Source organism: Nyctibius grandis, chromosome 12 (genome assembly GCF_013368605.1).
Source record: "Nyctibius grandis isolate bNycGra1 chromosome 12, bNycGra1.pri, whole genome shotgun sequence".
NCBI lineage: Eukaryota > Metazoa > Chordata > Aves > Nyctibiiformes > Nyctibiidae > Nyctibius > Nyctibius grandis.
In genome coordinates, this window is record NC_090669.1 from 1,308,716 (window position 1) to 1,326,128 (window position 17,413).

The 17,413-nt window shown below is 44.6% G+C and overlaps 1 protein-coding gene across 1 annotated transcript; it reads right to left on the minus strand.

The window, feature by feature from the left end:
* Positions 1–1,323: 1,323 nt before the first annotated feature.
* On the minus strand, positions 1,324–17,380 carry PSME3IP1 (proteasome activator subunit 3 interacting protein 1). The gene is made up of 7 exons (XM_068411299.1): positions 17,286–17,380; positions 13,569–13,714; positions 13,281–13,379; positions 9,748–9,870; positions 5,264–5,396; positions 3,203–3,267; positions 1,324–2,070 (listed from the first exon to the last, which is right to left on the minus strand). Exons 2-7 carry the CDS (start codon positions 13,696–13,698, stop codon positions 1,853–1,855), a joined length of 768 nt encoding a protein of 255 aa, XP_068267400.1. The 5' UTR covers positions 13,699–13,714; positions 17,286–17,380; the 3' UTR covers positions 1,324–1,852.
* Positions 17,381–17,413: the final 33 nt, after the last annotated feature.

The following is a 17,413-nucleotide window of genomic DNA, read 5'->3' on the forward strand; positions in this document are numbered from 1 at the left end:
CCTCAAGGTCTTTCTTGTAGTGAGGGGCACAAAACTGCACCCAGGATTCGAGGTGCGGCCTCACCAGTGCCGAGTCCAGGGGACGATCCCTGCCCTAGTCCTGCTGGCCACACTGGTGCTGCTACAAGAATTTTACCGAATTATGTCTCCTCCTGGCTAGGCAGGGTCCAGCACAACCACCAGCACTCCTCCTGCTCTCACCTGCAGCCCCCATGGACTACCACCATGACCACGTCTGCCTGCAACTGGTTGCCAAATCCCACCATAAATTTCTGTCTAAATCAGCCATCTTGACTGCAGTTATGCAAAACATCACTTGGGAAAATGGTCCCAGTGCACTCACAGCCAGTCCAGGCTGTTCTGACTCTACAGAGAGATCATTGATCTAGCTTAATGCCAGGGAAGGACACCTACATCTCTCATTCCAGCTGCTCACGGCTCTTACAAATGCAGCTTTCAAGAAAAACAGGCATTTTTTTTGTGCACCACTTCAATTTCACTCCATAGCTAAGCACCACGAAAGTCATCAAAAGCAAAGCATTAGGGAGGCAGCAAGAGATCTCACTATTTTCCACCTGAGAGCGCCGTAATTAGAGCAGCTAGAGAAGAGGCAGGAGCAACTCTAGAGCAAACACAAGAGGTGCCAGGCAGCCCAGAACAACCAGGGAGGAATTACAGTGTGTTTGTGAAGATCTGATTGTAGAACAGGGCTGTGCAAACAGAAAGGGTATTTGGCTAAGGATAGCTTCAGCGTGAGCACAACGCTCCTTGTTTCCTTTGGGGAAGTTCAACACTCAAGGCATGAATCCTACTAAAGGCCTTGAAGTTTCCAACCCACCGACCTCCCATTAGCACTGCTGACCCACAGGTGAAAAGGCTGGGCCTGCAGCTTTCACAGCCTACTTCTCGCTCATGCCTGGCTCCCCGGTCCACACCACCCACAAACGTGCCCATGTAAGGCTTCTGAAATCCAATACAACTTCAAAAACCACTGCTAAGGATGGTGGAATCCTCCAGCTTCCACACAAAGAGGTCTGGCTGAACAGAGGTATCCCACCCCCTCTGGATTCCTGTTTTTCAGGACACTGCTGCATGACCTGCCAAGCACCGGTGCAGGAGCAATGGCCTTTGAGCACGACAGCCAACTGCAGCTCCTCTGAACTCACTCAGAACAAGGGTTTTCCATCACCATCTCTGCATTTGTAGGAGGCTGGCTTGCACTTCTCCTGGGTGGAGGGTTGAGGAAGGGGCTGGTTGGGTAGAGCAGAAATTGCTTAATGGAATAGGAGCAATTATGAATGGCACAAGCAGAGATAAAAAAAATGCATTCAGAATGTCTTTAATCATGTAACACTAAAACTTCTTTACAGTGTCATGGCAATCTACACTTCACCATCTGCTTGGTTTTTGTTCTGCCCCCATTTCTCAAATACAGAATAAAAATGACATTTTAAAACAGAACACATGGCTGATTCTACAAGACTTCACTGCTTCAAGTGAGTATTTTTTTTGCCTGTTAGTCTTGTACAAATGTCTTAGATCATAATTCTTTCTTTCCGTAAGAATTTTAAAAGATAAAGCTCTCTCCTCCCTACCCTCAGACCTTCAATTACATTACTAGGTGTACCTTCTGGTTTAGGATGGCAGCCTTTCTTCCAGGCTCAGTATGCACTCCAGAAATGGAAAGTTGGGGGGGGGAAAAAAATACATAATGAGTTATTTTAGGAGTATCTGAGTGTATTAAAGTTGAAGGGTTAGCTAGAAAGATTATATTTGGGGCAGAAGGATGCAACAGGCATCCATCAGGGCTTTGGAAGATACTCTGCACTACATTACACACGGAGGGATTTCGTTATGGACCATCAAAGAAACTGTTGCTACGAAAGACAGACGAGACGATCTTTCCAGTGGAATTAATGGTGCCTTCGCTATCCGAGCTGGACTCCGAGTCGCTGCTTCCCGAGTAGGCGCCCAGGCCAGGCAGGATCCCGATGCACACGGCTGCCGAGGGACAGTGGACCGCGGAGCCTCCCACCGAGCTGCTCCCCAAGGGAACACAGGACGGTTTTTCTGAAAGAGAGGTACCTCGGTCAAAAACGAGAGCGCGGGAAAGGGCTTTTCATCAGCCCAGGAACTGCCGCGTGTCACTGACCCGCTATCGCCGCATCAGCAGCGGGTGATTGCGGGATTTAACTAAAGCATAAGGCAGCTTTATGCTGCAATAAAGCTGTTCTGACAGGAAGGGCTTGCTACCTCAGGGGATTTTTTTTTCTTCTCATCACTAGTTCAAGCCCAGCTCTATGCTGGCATTACAGATTTTTATTCTAAAGTTGTCAGTTTGATGCCTGTCAAGTACCAAACCCACTAAATAAGAATAAATAGCTCTGCTTTGTGTAATTGAATATTTTTTTGCGATATAACAGCATAGCTGGGGAAAAGTTTTATTCCATCGTTCTGCTAGTCAACATCTCCCATCTTCCACGGCTAATTAATTATTTCCAGTGTTCTGAAAGTTTACTGAACAGAAGGAGATTCAGGAAGCGCCTTGGGTTGTCATTACACAATTGCAGCTCACCCTGTTCGTGTCAGAGTATCTTGACAGCAAGTCAATCGCAGCCCTGACAGCTAAGACTGAAATGCAGCTTCATTTTCCTTCTAGTTCCCCGTAATTTTCTGAAACAAATTGGTTTCAGGATGGACAAGATCACTTCATAGCATGAAAAGCTAATAGTGGAGGTACACAACTAAATCAAATGCTGCTGTGAAGAGGAAAGGCATGATCTGTTCTCCATGTCTCCTGTTGACAGGACAAGCACTAGGCTCGAAATGCAGCTACGGAGCCTCCTATTAGTTATCGGGTAAAACTCTTTAGGGGTAAAATCAGTCAAGCATTAGAATAAACTGCCTAAGGAGGGTGCACAATCTCTATCTGTGGAGATTTAAGAGCAGCTTAGACAAACATCAGTCAGGAATGGTTTAGGCAGGGGACAGACTGATGACCTGTAGAGGTTCCCTCCAGCCCTGTTTTCTATGCAGGCTGTCAGCACCTGTAGGTACCATTTCTATAGTTTACCAACATGGCCTGTGCTGTCTTGCATAATGAAGGAGCAGAAAAGCAAATCCTCTATCAGATTTAACACCAAGTCAGTTGCTGTTTAGGTAAGAGACAGACAGCTTCCCACACACAGAAATCAGGACATACCTTGATTCTTTTCATCGTGATCAGTATCTAGTTTCAACCTCTTCACACTGTTACCACCATCTGAACTGTGGAAAAAATAAGAAAGTGTCTTGTTCCTCATAAGCAACCACTTAATTACTGTGAAGTTAAAGTCACATCTTTGCCTCAAATGCTACAGCGAATGCCAGCAGGGTCCCCTGATGACCATCACCACTTCTAACTGCCGTTAACTGAGGCTTCTTGGGGAACATGCAGGATCCTAGAAAGAGTCAACACCTACACTGCAAGTATCACCTGTTAACCTGGGAAACAGAAACATGCCTCTGGGAATCCAAGTGAGACCCCCTACACAGTAACCCCGAGCTGCCTGTTCAGCTGAAGTACCCCACAAGACATCAGGAACAACTACTTGAGCTTCAGCCACCCCACAGGCTTGCACATATGGATGATTTACCACACTTGATGGTGCAACAATGGTGTCTTTCTCCTTTCAGGGTTTCCTTCCCCTCCTGCAAGCATCCAGAGAGCCTGTTCCAAAACACCTAGAAATCCTGCACCCAGTAAGAAGCCCAGTAGGTTTTACAGCAATTCACACACAGCTGCAGTGTCTGACCTAAAAATGAAAGGGGTCCTTTTTGGGTCCAAAGTGGTGTTGGGGGAAAGGAGCATTACTCGGACTTTTGACTCTTCAGAACTTCTATAGCTCTCCCTTGTCACTGCTCAATTTCTTTTCCCACTCTTGCACGTTTCCAGTCCTAAGCCATCCACATAAACAAATGCTTCCCAGCTTCAGCTGGGATGAACTAAAGTGATGAAATATGAGCATTTTTACGCATTATCTCTTTTCTGTCCCTGTCAGAACATGCAGCACAGATGAAAGGTTATTCTGTGCAAAGAGGTTTTAATAGTAATACATCCCTTACAGGACACTACAAAGCTCAGAGAGCAGATGTTGAACTCACACTACAGTTGGTTTTGGCCAGTTTGCCATAAAAGATAAGATGGCAAAAATACAGGACTGCAAAGCAAGTCTGTGATGGCACTGACATGTCAGTTAAGATGCTCTCTTCAAATAGATGCCATCTGCAGACTTCAGATCTGCTATTAAGCACATGCCAGCTCTTTCTCTACATCCTACTGGGTTAAGTACTAGTAGTTACAAGAGAAAAACATTGTTGGCTGCTTGTCATCAGTTCAGGGTTTCTCTTCTCTGCCCTCCAAAAACCCAAACAACTACCCAACCCCTCACACATTAGGTGGTGGAAGTGCTTATTTCAGTTTCCAGACATGCAATTACTGCTGTACTGGGAGCTAAACATCACCCTACAAGATAAGCTTCTAAAATAATCTCTCAGTCTCTGGGACAGACTCAAAAACACTGACTGAATTTCTAGAGGTCAGCAATCATCTTAAGTATTAGACAACTCATCTGTGGGAAATCAGGCTGGTTCCACATGCCTAGTTTCTCCATAACCTGTAGCACACCAGCAGCTGTGTTTGCAGAGCAAGATCAAAACAGCAAACAGATCAAACACAGCTGTCATCTCCCTGGGATGGAAAGGGTTTTTATGTATCAGTGCAAATCAGGGAGGAACAAGGGAAGTTTGCCTGATGCCCTCAGGACCAAACTGGCATGCAAAGCTCTTCTCTCATAACCTATGTCTCCCCCATGCTGCCCCCAGTAGCAATTAAAACAATCCATTTTAGACACAGATAAAATCGGCTGATAAATTATGCAAACCTGAATGAAATTACACGAGTGAGGTGACACTGATAGCTACAAATAGAGATGTAAAACAGATTCCCTCTAGATCCCCAAGCAGGATTGCCCAAGCCTGGCAGTTTAGAATGAGGAGTCTACCCACTTGCTTTACACACTCTTATCTATTTGAATGGCTTCATGTTTTTCCCACAGTTTGTGAGAGCCTATAGAAACAAGGCTGGTCTTTTCTTATCCCTTCCCCCTTTCTTCTTTGGGGCTAAGGTTCACACCTCACTCTCTGGAGGCAGTTTTGGCCTGCCTCCCTTCACACTGCTAACTGAGTTCCGTTCCTCATGAATTTATAGAGGTGTGAAACTAACCTTCTGTGTTTCACAGCTCCTGCCAACAGCTTTGCCTGAGAGAATTTGTTCTTGTTTTCCACTGACTTCATGGGCAATTTCTTCTCAGTTTCCTTCTTTGGGTCCATACTGACTCCCACTTTGGTGAGAGTGCTGTGAATTAAGGGTTAAGGATCAACCGGGAAGGAAGGGAGAGAACAGACACTTCCTCTCTGATATATTTAGCCAGCTCTGCTGACAGCAGCAACCAAAGTTCATTCACATATTCTATCAAAATAAACTTATTTGTAACGACATTTAGCTGGCACCTTCGGCCAAGGCAGAAGAGATACACCCTCTGGGTTTGGAGCTCTCAATACCAGCTCTCCCTGGAAAGAAGTCCAGGCAGCAGACTGGGAGCTGCTTTTCTGAAGTCAGAAAGGCGCAACACATGACACGTCCAGCTCCCATAAACATACCCATCGTCCTGCCTTTTCCTGAAGGTCTCAGAAAAGCAAAAAGGCCAGACTGGATGGAAAAACAAAAAAAAGAAAAAGGCAATCCAGCATTTCCCCCTCCTACAGGGATCAACACATTTGCAATTCAAATTTGCTGCTTCAATCCCTAACCTGTACAAAAAAACTTCAGTAGCAATAGGTGGGCTCACTCCCACTCCTCAAACCCTCCTTTTGCTGAGCCCAGCAGACTTCAGACTATCAAAGCAAAACAATACAATTATCTGTTTTGGTATTTATCACTCTTAACTTTTCAGCTCATCTCCTTGTAAGGGCCATACGGTTATTACTGCTGGTTTGAACACCAACCCCAAGAGAAAGGAGACACATCTGATTAAGGGTCCATGTGGTCCAACATTCACCCAAAAAAGACTGCAACTGCACAGAAAAACTAGGTAGCTTAAAACAGTGTTAGCAAGGTGGGGTGCAGCTGAAACACGTAATGGGGTGGAGAAGCTTAAGCACGTTCTTAGATGGGGTAAGAAGGAACTTGGTCTGTTATTAAGGCACACTCACTCTGCACACACACTAAACAGGTCTCCTCCTGTGGCAGGAGCTAGTCCTGTCCCTCACAGTCAGTGTCCAGCTGTATCTGATGAAATGTGGTCTGCCCAAGATCCTGTTTGTTAATGAGGTACCAGTGGAGTCACAAAATTGGCTGCAAAACTCTTAAACTGCACGTAGCAAAGGCAAATCAACCTAATTTAAAAGGGTATCTGCTTATAACCCTAAATCTAGCTTTCTACCAGTTTCTTCTCTGACTACAGTTCCACTGATCAGGCAACATAACCACAAGCTGGAGCTTCACAGGTGCCCCAGTTATTGCAGGTAAATACTGGATAGTGAATTTCATATTCATGGACTGTATATTTGAAGTAATAGGGTTTTTCTTCCCCACTGAACACCTTCAAATCAAAAATTCTTACACCTTCCTTTGACTTGACACAGTCTCCAGTCAGTTCACAATTAGGAGCGTTCAGATGCCGTTCCTTGCGTGATTTTCCTAAGGATACAGCAGTAACCCAGGCTGCTCCCTACCTCAACTGAAAGTCGTCTCAGCCAAAACCAGACTGTACAAAGTTATTTAATTTTTAAGGTGGCACAGGAGTGCCATCCTGTGGCTATCAGAAGCGATCTGAAAGCTGCTTGTGTCCGACACGGTTTGATGTCGCAACACACGATTCCTACAGCATTCAACTTCCACATTTAAGTTCATTACCTTGTTATATTCTAATACTGCACTACAAAAGCCTGGCTGAGGAACCCAAAGACTTTTCTTTTAAAAGATACAAAGTTACAGGCTTTTCACTTCCATCCAGGATGCCATTCTCCTAACACTCCTCACCTACCAGAGGCACAGCACATTTTTAACAAGAGATTTTATATGTACTGCTGTCATTAGCAAATGTAAGACTACACCTAGCCACGAAGAGTCCCCTCTCAGGAAGACTACTTTAGAAATAAACCCCTCGATCCTAAATGTCAATTGCATTAAAAAACTGTTCTACAGTAAAGCCTGCTTCTTGGAGGGAGACTTTTCCTACATTTACATAGGATTTAAGACAAGAGGACGTTGTTCTCGAACACTTGTTGGAACTGGCTCAAAAAAATACCTATAAATCTTTAAACACTGTCAGACCAGTTGGGTCTGGGTAGGGTAAGGAGCAAAACAACCTAGTTGTTCACGTAGGAGGAAGTAAAATTCCTATGCATCCATGCATATGAATTTCTTATGCTTGAGAGCGCATTAAAATATTCCAAGGCATGTTTACCTTTAAGATATATGTTTTCATGATTGTTCAACCTAAAAAATGAAGAAAAAAAAGATAGAAAAAAAGCTCTGTACTTGAATATTGATACAGGTTTTACCATTAAATTAATGCCTCTGGGTAGCTTAAATTGGATGTTATACCAAGAAAAAGACCCAATAATCAAACCCACTGGGTTGACACTCCTCTTATTAGTTCGGAAGAGTACTTGAACAGTACCTATAGATCCAGCACATTTACCTAGTACCTGCTGTTTTTTTGTGACTGTAGTGATAAACCATCAGTAACAACCTGCAGATGCAAACCCACTTTTTGCAATTTAGAAGAATACCACCAAAAATTTCAACCACAGATGAGTCATTTTGCAAGTTGCTCTGAGGTCACTTTGAAATCTTATGGTTAAATAAAAAAAATAAAAAATAAAAAAAAGGAAACAGAATAGGCAAAACTTCTCAGTTTCTCATGAGATGAGGTGACTACAAAACATTCTCCCTCCCTCCACGCCATCAGCAATAAGTTCTACAGTTTAATTTACAGCAAGACTTCAGATACAGAGTCAGATGATATTACTAAGACTGCAAAGACTGAGGTTAGATGCGCCTGTATGTCTCGAAGAGGCCCTGCTCAGTAAATTCAGGGATCAGTGTGTTATGTGGCTAATTCAAGTCCACATAAGATTCCCTCTGGGCTGGTATGGTTCACCCCAGATGTATGTGACCTAACTAGAGCTGTCAGCTGCTTCCACAGCACAACCATATACTGCACATCCCTGCATCAGCCAGACCCGCAAGCAACCACCACCAAAACTAAATATATCCCATGAACATCCCATTATTAGATCCAACACATCAAGAAAATATCCCAAATTCATCAACCAACTACAGCCTATTTCTGAAGTAAGAAAATCCATCAGTGTTGCTTTTTCACAAACGCATCACTGAGATAACTTAGATGCTCTTCACAGAACACACACTCTAAGCTGTAAATCATTAACTAATAGAAGGTTAATACAGATCTTTGTAGCATTGGCACTATTCAGCTTTATTTGCTGACTGGTTTTGGTCACCTCCTTGTGTCCACAAACTCCTTCATTTATATTAAAGAGAACTTGTGCTTTGTTCACCAAGGACTTAGAAGCAATGGTTTTCATCAGGAGGCAAAGAAACCATCAGGTTCTGCACAGATTCAGTAAATCTCAAAAAAACATTTAGCACAGAAATCCCAAATCATTCCAACTTCCCTTGACTGGCACTGATTAGAGAGAAAAAGCATCCTGTATTATTTCCTAGCAGATCTTCATGAAAATTTGGCATTTAACAGCAAAGCCAAACTGTCCTGCTCTTAGTACCGCCTAAAGGTCTGTATTACCCCAAGGAGCTGAGCCTCCACAGGCACTGACTTCCCAGAATAAAGTCAGCACGTCTGCACACATGTATTTAATTTCTCATCCAGCAGTTATCAGCAAGGGAGAAAGTAGCTAGTACTTCAAGAAGAATAACAGAGAAATAAATTCAAACATTCTTTCAAACCAGTATGATAAAAACAGCCAATGTGCAGTTAAAAAAACAAGAACATTTACTTTTCAACAAGAAGACAAAAGCAAAAGATTAGAACGAATATGCTGGTTTGCCTTTATCACAGAATCGTTTTGGTTGGGAAGGACCTTTAAGACCATCGAGTCCAACCGTTAACCCAGCACTGCCAAGCCCACCACTAACCCATGGCCCTCAGCACCACATCTACACGGCTTTTAAATCCCCCCAGGGATGGGGACTCCACCACTGCCCTGGGCAGCCTGTGCCAGTGCTTGACAGCCCTTTCCATGAAGAAATTGTCCCTGATCTCCAACCTAAACCTCCCCTGGCACAACTTGAGGCCGTTTCCTCTCATCCTGTCACTTGTTACCTGGGAGAAGAGACCGACCCCACCTCGCTACACCCTCCTTTCAGGCAGTTGTAGAGAGCGAGAAGGTCTCCCCTCAGCCTCCTTTTCTCCAGGCTAAACCCCCCCAGGTCCCTCAGCCGCTCCCTCAGTACCAAAGATGTGTGGGTTGAGGAGGGGGGATATCAAACATTACAGTGGGAGATTCAAGTTACAATGAAAACATTCAACTTTAGAAGTCTATCATTGCACATTTTCTGTAAAGCAGTTGTATAGAAAGAATGTCAATGACAGAGTAAAACTACAGCCCAGCCTCTTATCCTCCTCTATATAACCACCAGACATTTTACTGCAAAGGATATTCTGTATTCATTGAGTTCTTTCAGCTCTTCTTCTCTTCGTTGCTTTTCTAGTAGCTCTTGCTGCCGAGAAACCTCATCAAGGAAATGTGTCTCATCTTCATCTAAGCCTCTTACCATATTTTCTGCATAAAGGAAAAGAATGCATCTGATGAGCTAAAATCACTTAGGGAGCAGCCATTTATTTTGCATTATTTCACCATTCTCTTAGAACACTTTCCGATGATTTCGAACTGCCCCATGAAGGCAGGGAAGCACCCACAACTCGTGTATGACATTTCTAATGCTGCTGAGGTAGAACAATTTGCACAAAGTCACTGGGAACACAGGGAGTAGAGTCCTGGGCGACCGAGTGAACCGGATACTCCAGCAGTCACGCCGTTGTGCTGAGTAAAAGGTACAAAGCAAACTCCACAAGCTATCTGCTGGATTCTGTAATTAAGGAGTAAAAATACTTCCCAGTTAATGATACTGGATGCTAACAAGCTGAAACTCTTACACACTCAAGCACACAAACTACAACACACACAGTTTGAACACAACACTATGATGACAGAGAAAAGCAAGACACAATTCATATGAAGCCATAAATGCTGATATAATTAAGGAAAATCGACCAAGTTTTCACACAAGCAGCCCTTCTGCAGTTCTGAAATGCCATTTGGAACAGGTTACACAAAACAAGGAATAACCACATTAAACAATGATGTATTTGTTGCTTTGGTTTCAGACAGAGTTTAAGCCTGTCTCCTCAGGATCTGTTCTTAAACCAACCAATAACTGGAAAAAACACATTACTTCTCCCATAAATCTTGCCTCAAAATAGAGGGTACACTTCTTAAAGCAAACAATTCGTAACTTAATTGAGATTAACATCTGTTTGGGGGGAAAAAAAAAGTAGATGCAAGACAATTCCTAACTTTCAAATAAAAATAAATTCTTTCTAAACAGGCTACCCTACTTTAAGGAAAGCATGCACTAGTGCAGTAGGAAGGTCCTTTATTTTCTGTTCTGCAAATAATCAGCATCTCTCAATCAGATCTAAAATAATCTTTTAGAAAGACCAAGTCTTGCTGTTTGTAGTCAGCCTGAGAAACCTTAACCCAAACAGCACCTTTAGTCTTCATTAGAGTTTAATTACATAAGAGGATTTTTAGGCTCTTACATGAGGTTGCCATATTTTTTTTTAATCTTCACCCACATAGTCAAGTCCTACTCACTTTAATGGCCAGCTAAGAAATCCACTTACACTGATAACTGGCAAGCTTCTGTCTTTGTCAGAAAAGCTCTATAAATCCTTTCTTATTTGAGGTTACTTTTTAAAGGCTGAGCCCTACTCTTTCCAACTATAAGAACGCAGAGCTCATTCCTAAATCTTTAAACAGTCACTTGTAGCATTCACTACTACTGCCGAGGGCTCCTTCAAACAGACAGCAAAAGCAGTGAAACTCTGGATGTTTTTTGGAGAGAGTGACATGAGTTCATTTCATTCTCTGCCTGCCTGAAGCAGCCGTAGAGATCCTTATGGCTGACACCACGGTGACTCTCTACTAAATAGTCTGCCGGAGGTTTTGTTCTCCAGGTGAGCGCGTATCTGTTATTCCGTAAGGACTGCCTTAAAAGCAGCACTTGGTTTACTTCTCAGTTACCCCCTCTCAGGGATGCTTCTCATTCCAGTACTTGGTTTACAGGTTTCCTGAACCAAAGGGAAGACGTTGCAGATCTAATATAACTCCGCAAGGAAAACAATTAATTATTAGAGGCCTTTCCTATCCAGGTTGATAGAGTCACTTTTCCAGTGGCTACTTGGACAAGAACTGCTTAGTCACATCACCAAGATGATTTGGATCAAAAGTTTACTGAAGTAAACTGGAAACTCTCCAGCTGGAAAGAATCCTGTAGGTACAGTTGGAGACTTTAATGCATTAATGCTACTATCTGTACTTTCCACTTTTCACCACCAAAAATACAAGCGACACTTAAAAGAAACAGGAAATAACTTTCACTTTTTTTGCTTATTTTAGAAGTTGCAGCTTAGAGAATACTAGTATTATTTTTCATTTTATATGCTATAACATTCTATTAAAATTATTTTACTTTGAAAAGGAAGACATTCTTGCAATGCTGAATAACCTAGCTGAAAGAAGAACTGCTAGTCTGTATACCAGTTTTTATCTACACAAAAGATTCAGAGTAACTAAGTTTGAGTGTTTATGCAAACACAATTCCTCCACATTAAGGTGTTCCTCCTCCCAAGTCCCACCATCAATTCTGAATTATCAGAATGACAGTGCATTAAACTCGTTTTCTATTCCTCCAAAATTCCCATGGACAGGAAAAATACTTATGAACATTTTAAGGCAAATTCAAGCATACTACGGGACAAATCTTGTCTCAAGCGGCCAAACTGGACTGAACTCTAATGAGGTAAACTAGTGGTCCACAGTCCACTCAATCTTTAGTTAGTCAGTTCCTCCCACTTACCTTCTCCCAAAGAAATTTGGCTACAGGAATGATTCTGAAAGCATGTACTACAGAACAGGAAAGGCAATCAGGCTTATCAGTAATGCCCTCGATAGCATCTGCCGGGGCAGGGAGCCTTATCTAACAGAACTCAAAGATTGTGCCATAGTTAAAGGTGAAACGTAGTTTTGTTGCGTTGCAAATACAAGAGAAATTCCAGACAGAAGCCAGTTAGGCAACCCAGACACAACAGTTTGAGGGTAGGGCTTCCAGCTAAAGAACCAAAATTGATCAGAACCCACCTTAAAATGGAGTCCCACAGTATCATCCTCAATTCTCTTTAGACAGGGCCAATAGCTCCCTTTTTCCCAAAATGCTTGACTAATAATTTTCTAGTTCTCATCATCTTTGCACTCAGCAGCACATATATATCACATATACAGGTGATACAATGCAAAGGATTTTTCTATAAAACCAGAAATTCAAACACCAGTAGAAATTAGGTTCCCATGTCATCAGAAGAGTTAAATATCTACTTTTTTGAATCAAAAGCTGTATGTTTACTTCTTCCAAACAGTAATCTTGAGCCTCAAATCACTTTTGCGTCAACTAGTTACAGCTTGGAAACTAACAGCTGCTGGAACAGGATTTCTTTTTATTGATTCAAATGGGATAGTCTAGTGTTAAAGCATGAGTTCAAGAGTCACAAAACCACTTAACATTTCCACTTTTCCATGGATTGGTATCAGGATTTTTTTTGATTTAAGGTGCAAAATAAGCCTAGTATTCCACGCTTCACAGGAATGCAGCTTCACAACTGCTAGCAACTTTTGAGTTTTGCATGTGCACAGTGCTGTCTCGGTGCCCACAACAATACGTTACCTGCAGGAACATCCACCACCCTCAAAAAAAGACAATATTTCAATAATACTTTTCTGAAGTCTGTTTATGTCTCAGAGGGGTACAAAAGACACACAGATAAGTCCCTTAGTTGGATGTTGTATATACCTGTTGCACACAATACATGCAGTTTACTGGGTTTTGGTTCAAAATAGTAACTGCTGGTGCTTACTGAATTTAAATTGCTCCTCAAACTCCTGCTGCTTCTTTTCTCTCTGTTCCTGAAGTCTTTCATACAACGAACGTGGGTCATATGCCTCCTCTGGGCATTCTGAAAGGAAGGAACAAATCAGGAAAGAGACCATATGTTAGAAATACTAAATCACCAACAGTTCTTAGTTCCTTCATGTAAAACCTTTCCAACTTGTGGAATACAAGCTATTACCTTTTAGTTCTGTTTGCCACAAATGTGCAATATTCTCCGATCTCTTTCCTATAGTTATTAAAATCTATCCCATACCTTTTGGATCCTCAGGTTTTCGGACCTTTTCCCATTCCTCCTGCCTTCTCTTTCGCCGCTCCTCTAGCTCCGCTTCAGACACAAACCTCTTGTTAATCACAAGGTCAGCAGTACCATCTCCCCCATCCATTGTGGAACAGCCCCTCCTAAAAACACAATATGAAAGACACCAGGGGCTTGATTTCACTTGTCAGTGCATGAGACATTCCTCCACGTCCTGAAGAACAGACCTGCTGCACTTACAATAACTTCAGTTCTCTAAAGACCACTACGTAGTAAGTACTGATTGAGATAGCTACTCACTGCATAGCTGCTAAGACTAATAGCACCACCTGTTACTCCTTCTTTACTCTTTTCCATGATTATGTCTTCCCTGTTAGTTGTCTGCCTCAGGCTGCTTTTCTAAAGGTCACATTTTAATGGAATTTTGCCCAGTCCACCTTGGATTTAACTTGCTTAAATAAACATAAAAATTAAATTAAAATAACTTTTAAAAAACTCCACACCTTCACTCACATCCTTTTATTTCAGTTCTTACACCTCTCCGCTCTGCAGAAAGGATTTGACACTTCGCCCTCACTTTACCTAATTTCTTTTCACCCATCCTGTGAAAACAGCTTGCCTGTTTTCAAGGATTTGAATATGTAACCACTTAACAGTGAGATTTCAGAAATTAGCAACTCATCTCTCTAACCTTCACAAGCATTCTGCACCTCTCGGCAGCTCCGGGGAGAGCTAGGCTTGCACAGGCTCTGGGGGGGGAGCTGTCTGTCAGGGTTACACAGAGTTCAAGAGGAGAGTGAAAGAGAGAATTCCCTTGGGGTAAAACGGGGCTGGGATTAGAAATCAGGAGCAGCACTTCTGACAAGTGAGCAGAGCCCCTTCTCACAGTTACATCTGCCCTCTGCTTCCAGGGATCCCACCACTGAGCCCTGGCCAGGTGCCCATGTCAATACCAGGCGCAGGGTGAAGACGCTCCAAGGAGTCATTCTAAAAAGGAGACTTGACACCTGTAAGCCCAGGATGAAACAAACTGCTTGTGCAAGTCTTCAGTGGCTCATGTAAAGATTTATTCTGCCAGCTCCATGCTGTAGAATGAAGCATTAAAGCCTATTTTGTTTTTACATCAATCCCCTATATACAAGTACCACATAAACACGGCTGTTCATTTTAAGTCACGCTAACCTCACTTTTTTCTAGTTTCTTATTTCCTTCTCATAACTTCTTCAAGTACCTCAAGGACCACAGGTGATTGCCCCCTACACTGCCAAGCATTATTCATTTAGGATCTCACCCTGCCTGCATTTCAGCACTGGAAGAGAACCCAGTACATTTATTCTTCCAGAGAGAGAGGGATGCAGTAAACCAAATAATGGACAGAACCAGTTTGTCATCCTTTGTACCACAAGGAACCGCTCCTGCAGGAAGCAGAGTCCTGAAATTCTTACAAAAATTGATGCTTTTGTGAGCTACTGTTTGTAACACAGACAACAAATTGAGGTCTCGGGAGAAAGCCAGGTTAGAGCACTGGACAGGTATTACAGCAGGATGCATTCTTAAACTGGGAATTCTCAAAAGAAGACAAGACAAAAGGATTCTCTTAAGAAAAGGGGGAAGGAAAGACAGACCAAGGGCTGGTGATTTTTCTCCTTTTTTTACTTTTCTTTCTTTTTTTTTGTTTCTTTTTTAATATCTAACAAAAATCCACCCTAAGACAAGCCCACTTTCCAGAAAGCAGGGAACACCTGCACTTTAGAGTGCCATTTCTGAAGGTGGTTCGAGCTGGAAACCTATAAAGAAGACGAAAATTGAACACAGGTCCTAATCACAAGGCCAGCTTTCCTACCCAAGTGCTGTATAAACAAGATAACCTCGTTCTCCACTTGTGTCATCTCAACCCATCCATTTAGAGAGGAAACGAAAGGTTCCAGTACAAGGGTGACAGAAAGTCATAAAACCAAACTGCAAGAGAGAGATTCAGCAAGGGCACAGTATCATCTGGGGACTAAAGCCTTCAACAGCAAACCACCTGCCTTTTGGCTCACCCAGGTCACTTAGAGAGTATATTTTAAGATACCTGAAGTGGATTAATGTTTAATTATGACTTGACATAGAACTACAGTATTTTCACTACAACCCTGGAAACTGGTGTCTGATAAAACACATTTCAGCAAATAACAACTTTACTGACAACCACATCCTGCAGCACAAAAATGGGGAAAAAAAAAGAACATCAAGCAGCACCGCATTTAAGTACACTTGCACTTACGAAATTTGCTCCTCGTGCTGTATTCTTTGCCCTCCCCCACCTCAAACACACACAAAATCCTCCAGACAAAACACACGCGTTTGGAAACTGTCCCAAGTTCACCTATGTTTGTGCGCGGTGACAGTGTTCTAGGGAGTGACAGGCTGTTGTTGTACATGGCAGAGGTTTATGTCACAGCTGTAAACTGCACCTTGTGATCCCACCAGCTGGTAACATTCCCAGGATCAAAAAAAATAAAGCTCCCCAGCTCCTGCCATCACCCAGGCTGGGACAGACCTAGAACAGAGACGGTGTCTTCGGTACCCGCGTGCAGCTTCCAATCACAGAATCACAGAATCCATCAGGTTGGAAGAGCCCTCTGGGATCATCGAGTCCAACCGTTGCCCTGACACCACCATGGCAACTAGACCAGGGCACTAAGTGCCATGTCCAGTCTTTTCTTAAACCCCTCCAGAGATGGTGACTCCACCACCTCCCTGGGCAGCCCCTTCCAGTGTCTAATGACCCTTGCTGAGAAGAAATGCTTCCTAATGTCCAACCTGAACCTCCCCCAGAGAAGCTTGAGGCTGTGTCCTCTTGTCCTATCGCTGGTTGCCTGGGAGAAGAGGCCGACTCCCAATTGACTACAACCTCCCTTCAGGTCGTTGTAGACTGCACTAAGGTCACCTCTGAGCCTCCTCTTCTCCAGGCTAAACACCCCCAGCTCCCTCAGCCGTTCCTCGGAGGTCAGACCCTCCAGACCCTTCACCAGCTTGGTCGCCCTCCTCTGGACTCGCTCCAACACCTCAACATCTTTCTTGAAGTGCGGGGCCCAGAACTGGACACAGGATTCAAGGTGCGGCCTCACCAGTGCCGAGTACAGAGGGACGATCACTTCCCTACACCGGCTGGCTACGCTATTCCTAATAGAGGCCGGGATGCCAATGCATCCAGCTCGGTTAAATAACGGGCCCCTCCACCCACCGCTGCAGGGACTCGGGCCGCGCTCCCCGCTGCAGCACATCAAACCGAGCGCTGCGCCCCGAGCCTGGAGCCGCCCTGCAGCCGGAGGGGAAGAGCCGCTCCCCACCACGCTGTACCCAGGCTCAAACCCGCCACCGGGATCCCGCTACTGGCGCTGCCCGAGCAGGCTCGGAGCGGGGCAGCCTCCCCGCCGCAGTCCCGGGGCCTGCTCCCAGCCCGCGCCGCCGCGCCCCCACCGCCACCTCCTCTCTCTGCCTTCCCTCCACCTACTCGCTGCGGGAGCGGCCTCCCCCCGCGGCCCGGCCTCCGGCCCAGCCCGGCCCGGGCCGCCGCGCTCGCAGGGCCCGGCCCCCTCCGCCCCTGCACCCGCAGAGCCCCGCACCGCAGCCGCAGCCGCTCCCCCCGCCGCGCTCACGGAGCCCCCCCGCCCCCTGCCCCAGCCCCCGCCGCCCCCCGGGGCTCGGGCCGCCGCCGGCAGCACGTACCGCGGCCGCCGGCCCGTTACAGCGAGAGGCGCAGCCCAGCCCAGAGCGCCGCCATTGAGCCCCCCTCGTAGGCCCGCCCCGGGTCGCTCGCCGCCGCCGGTTGCCCCGCCCCTTCCGCCCGCAAGAAC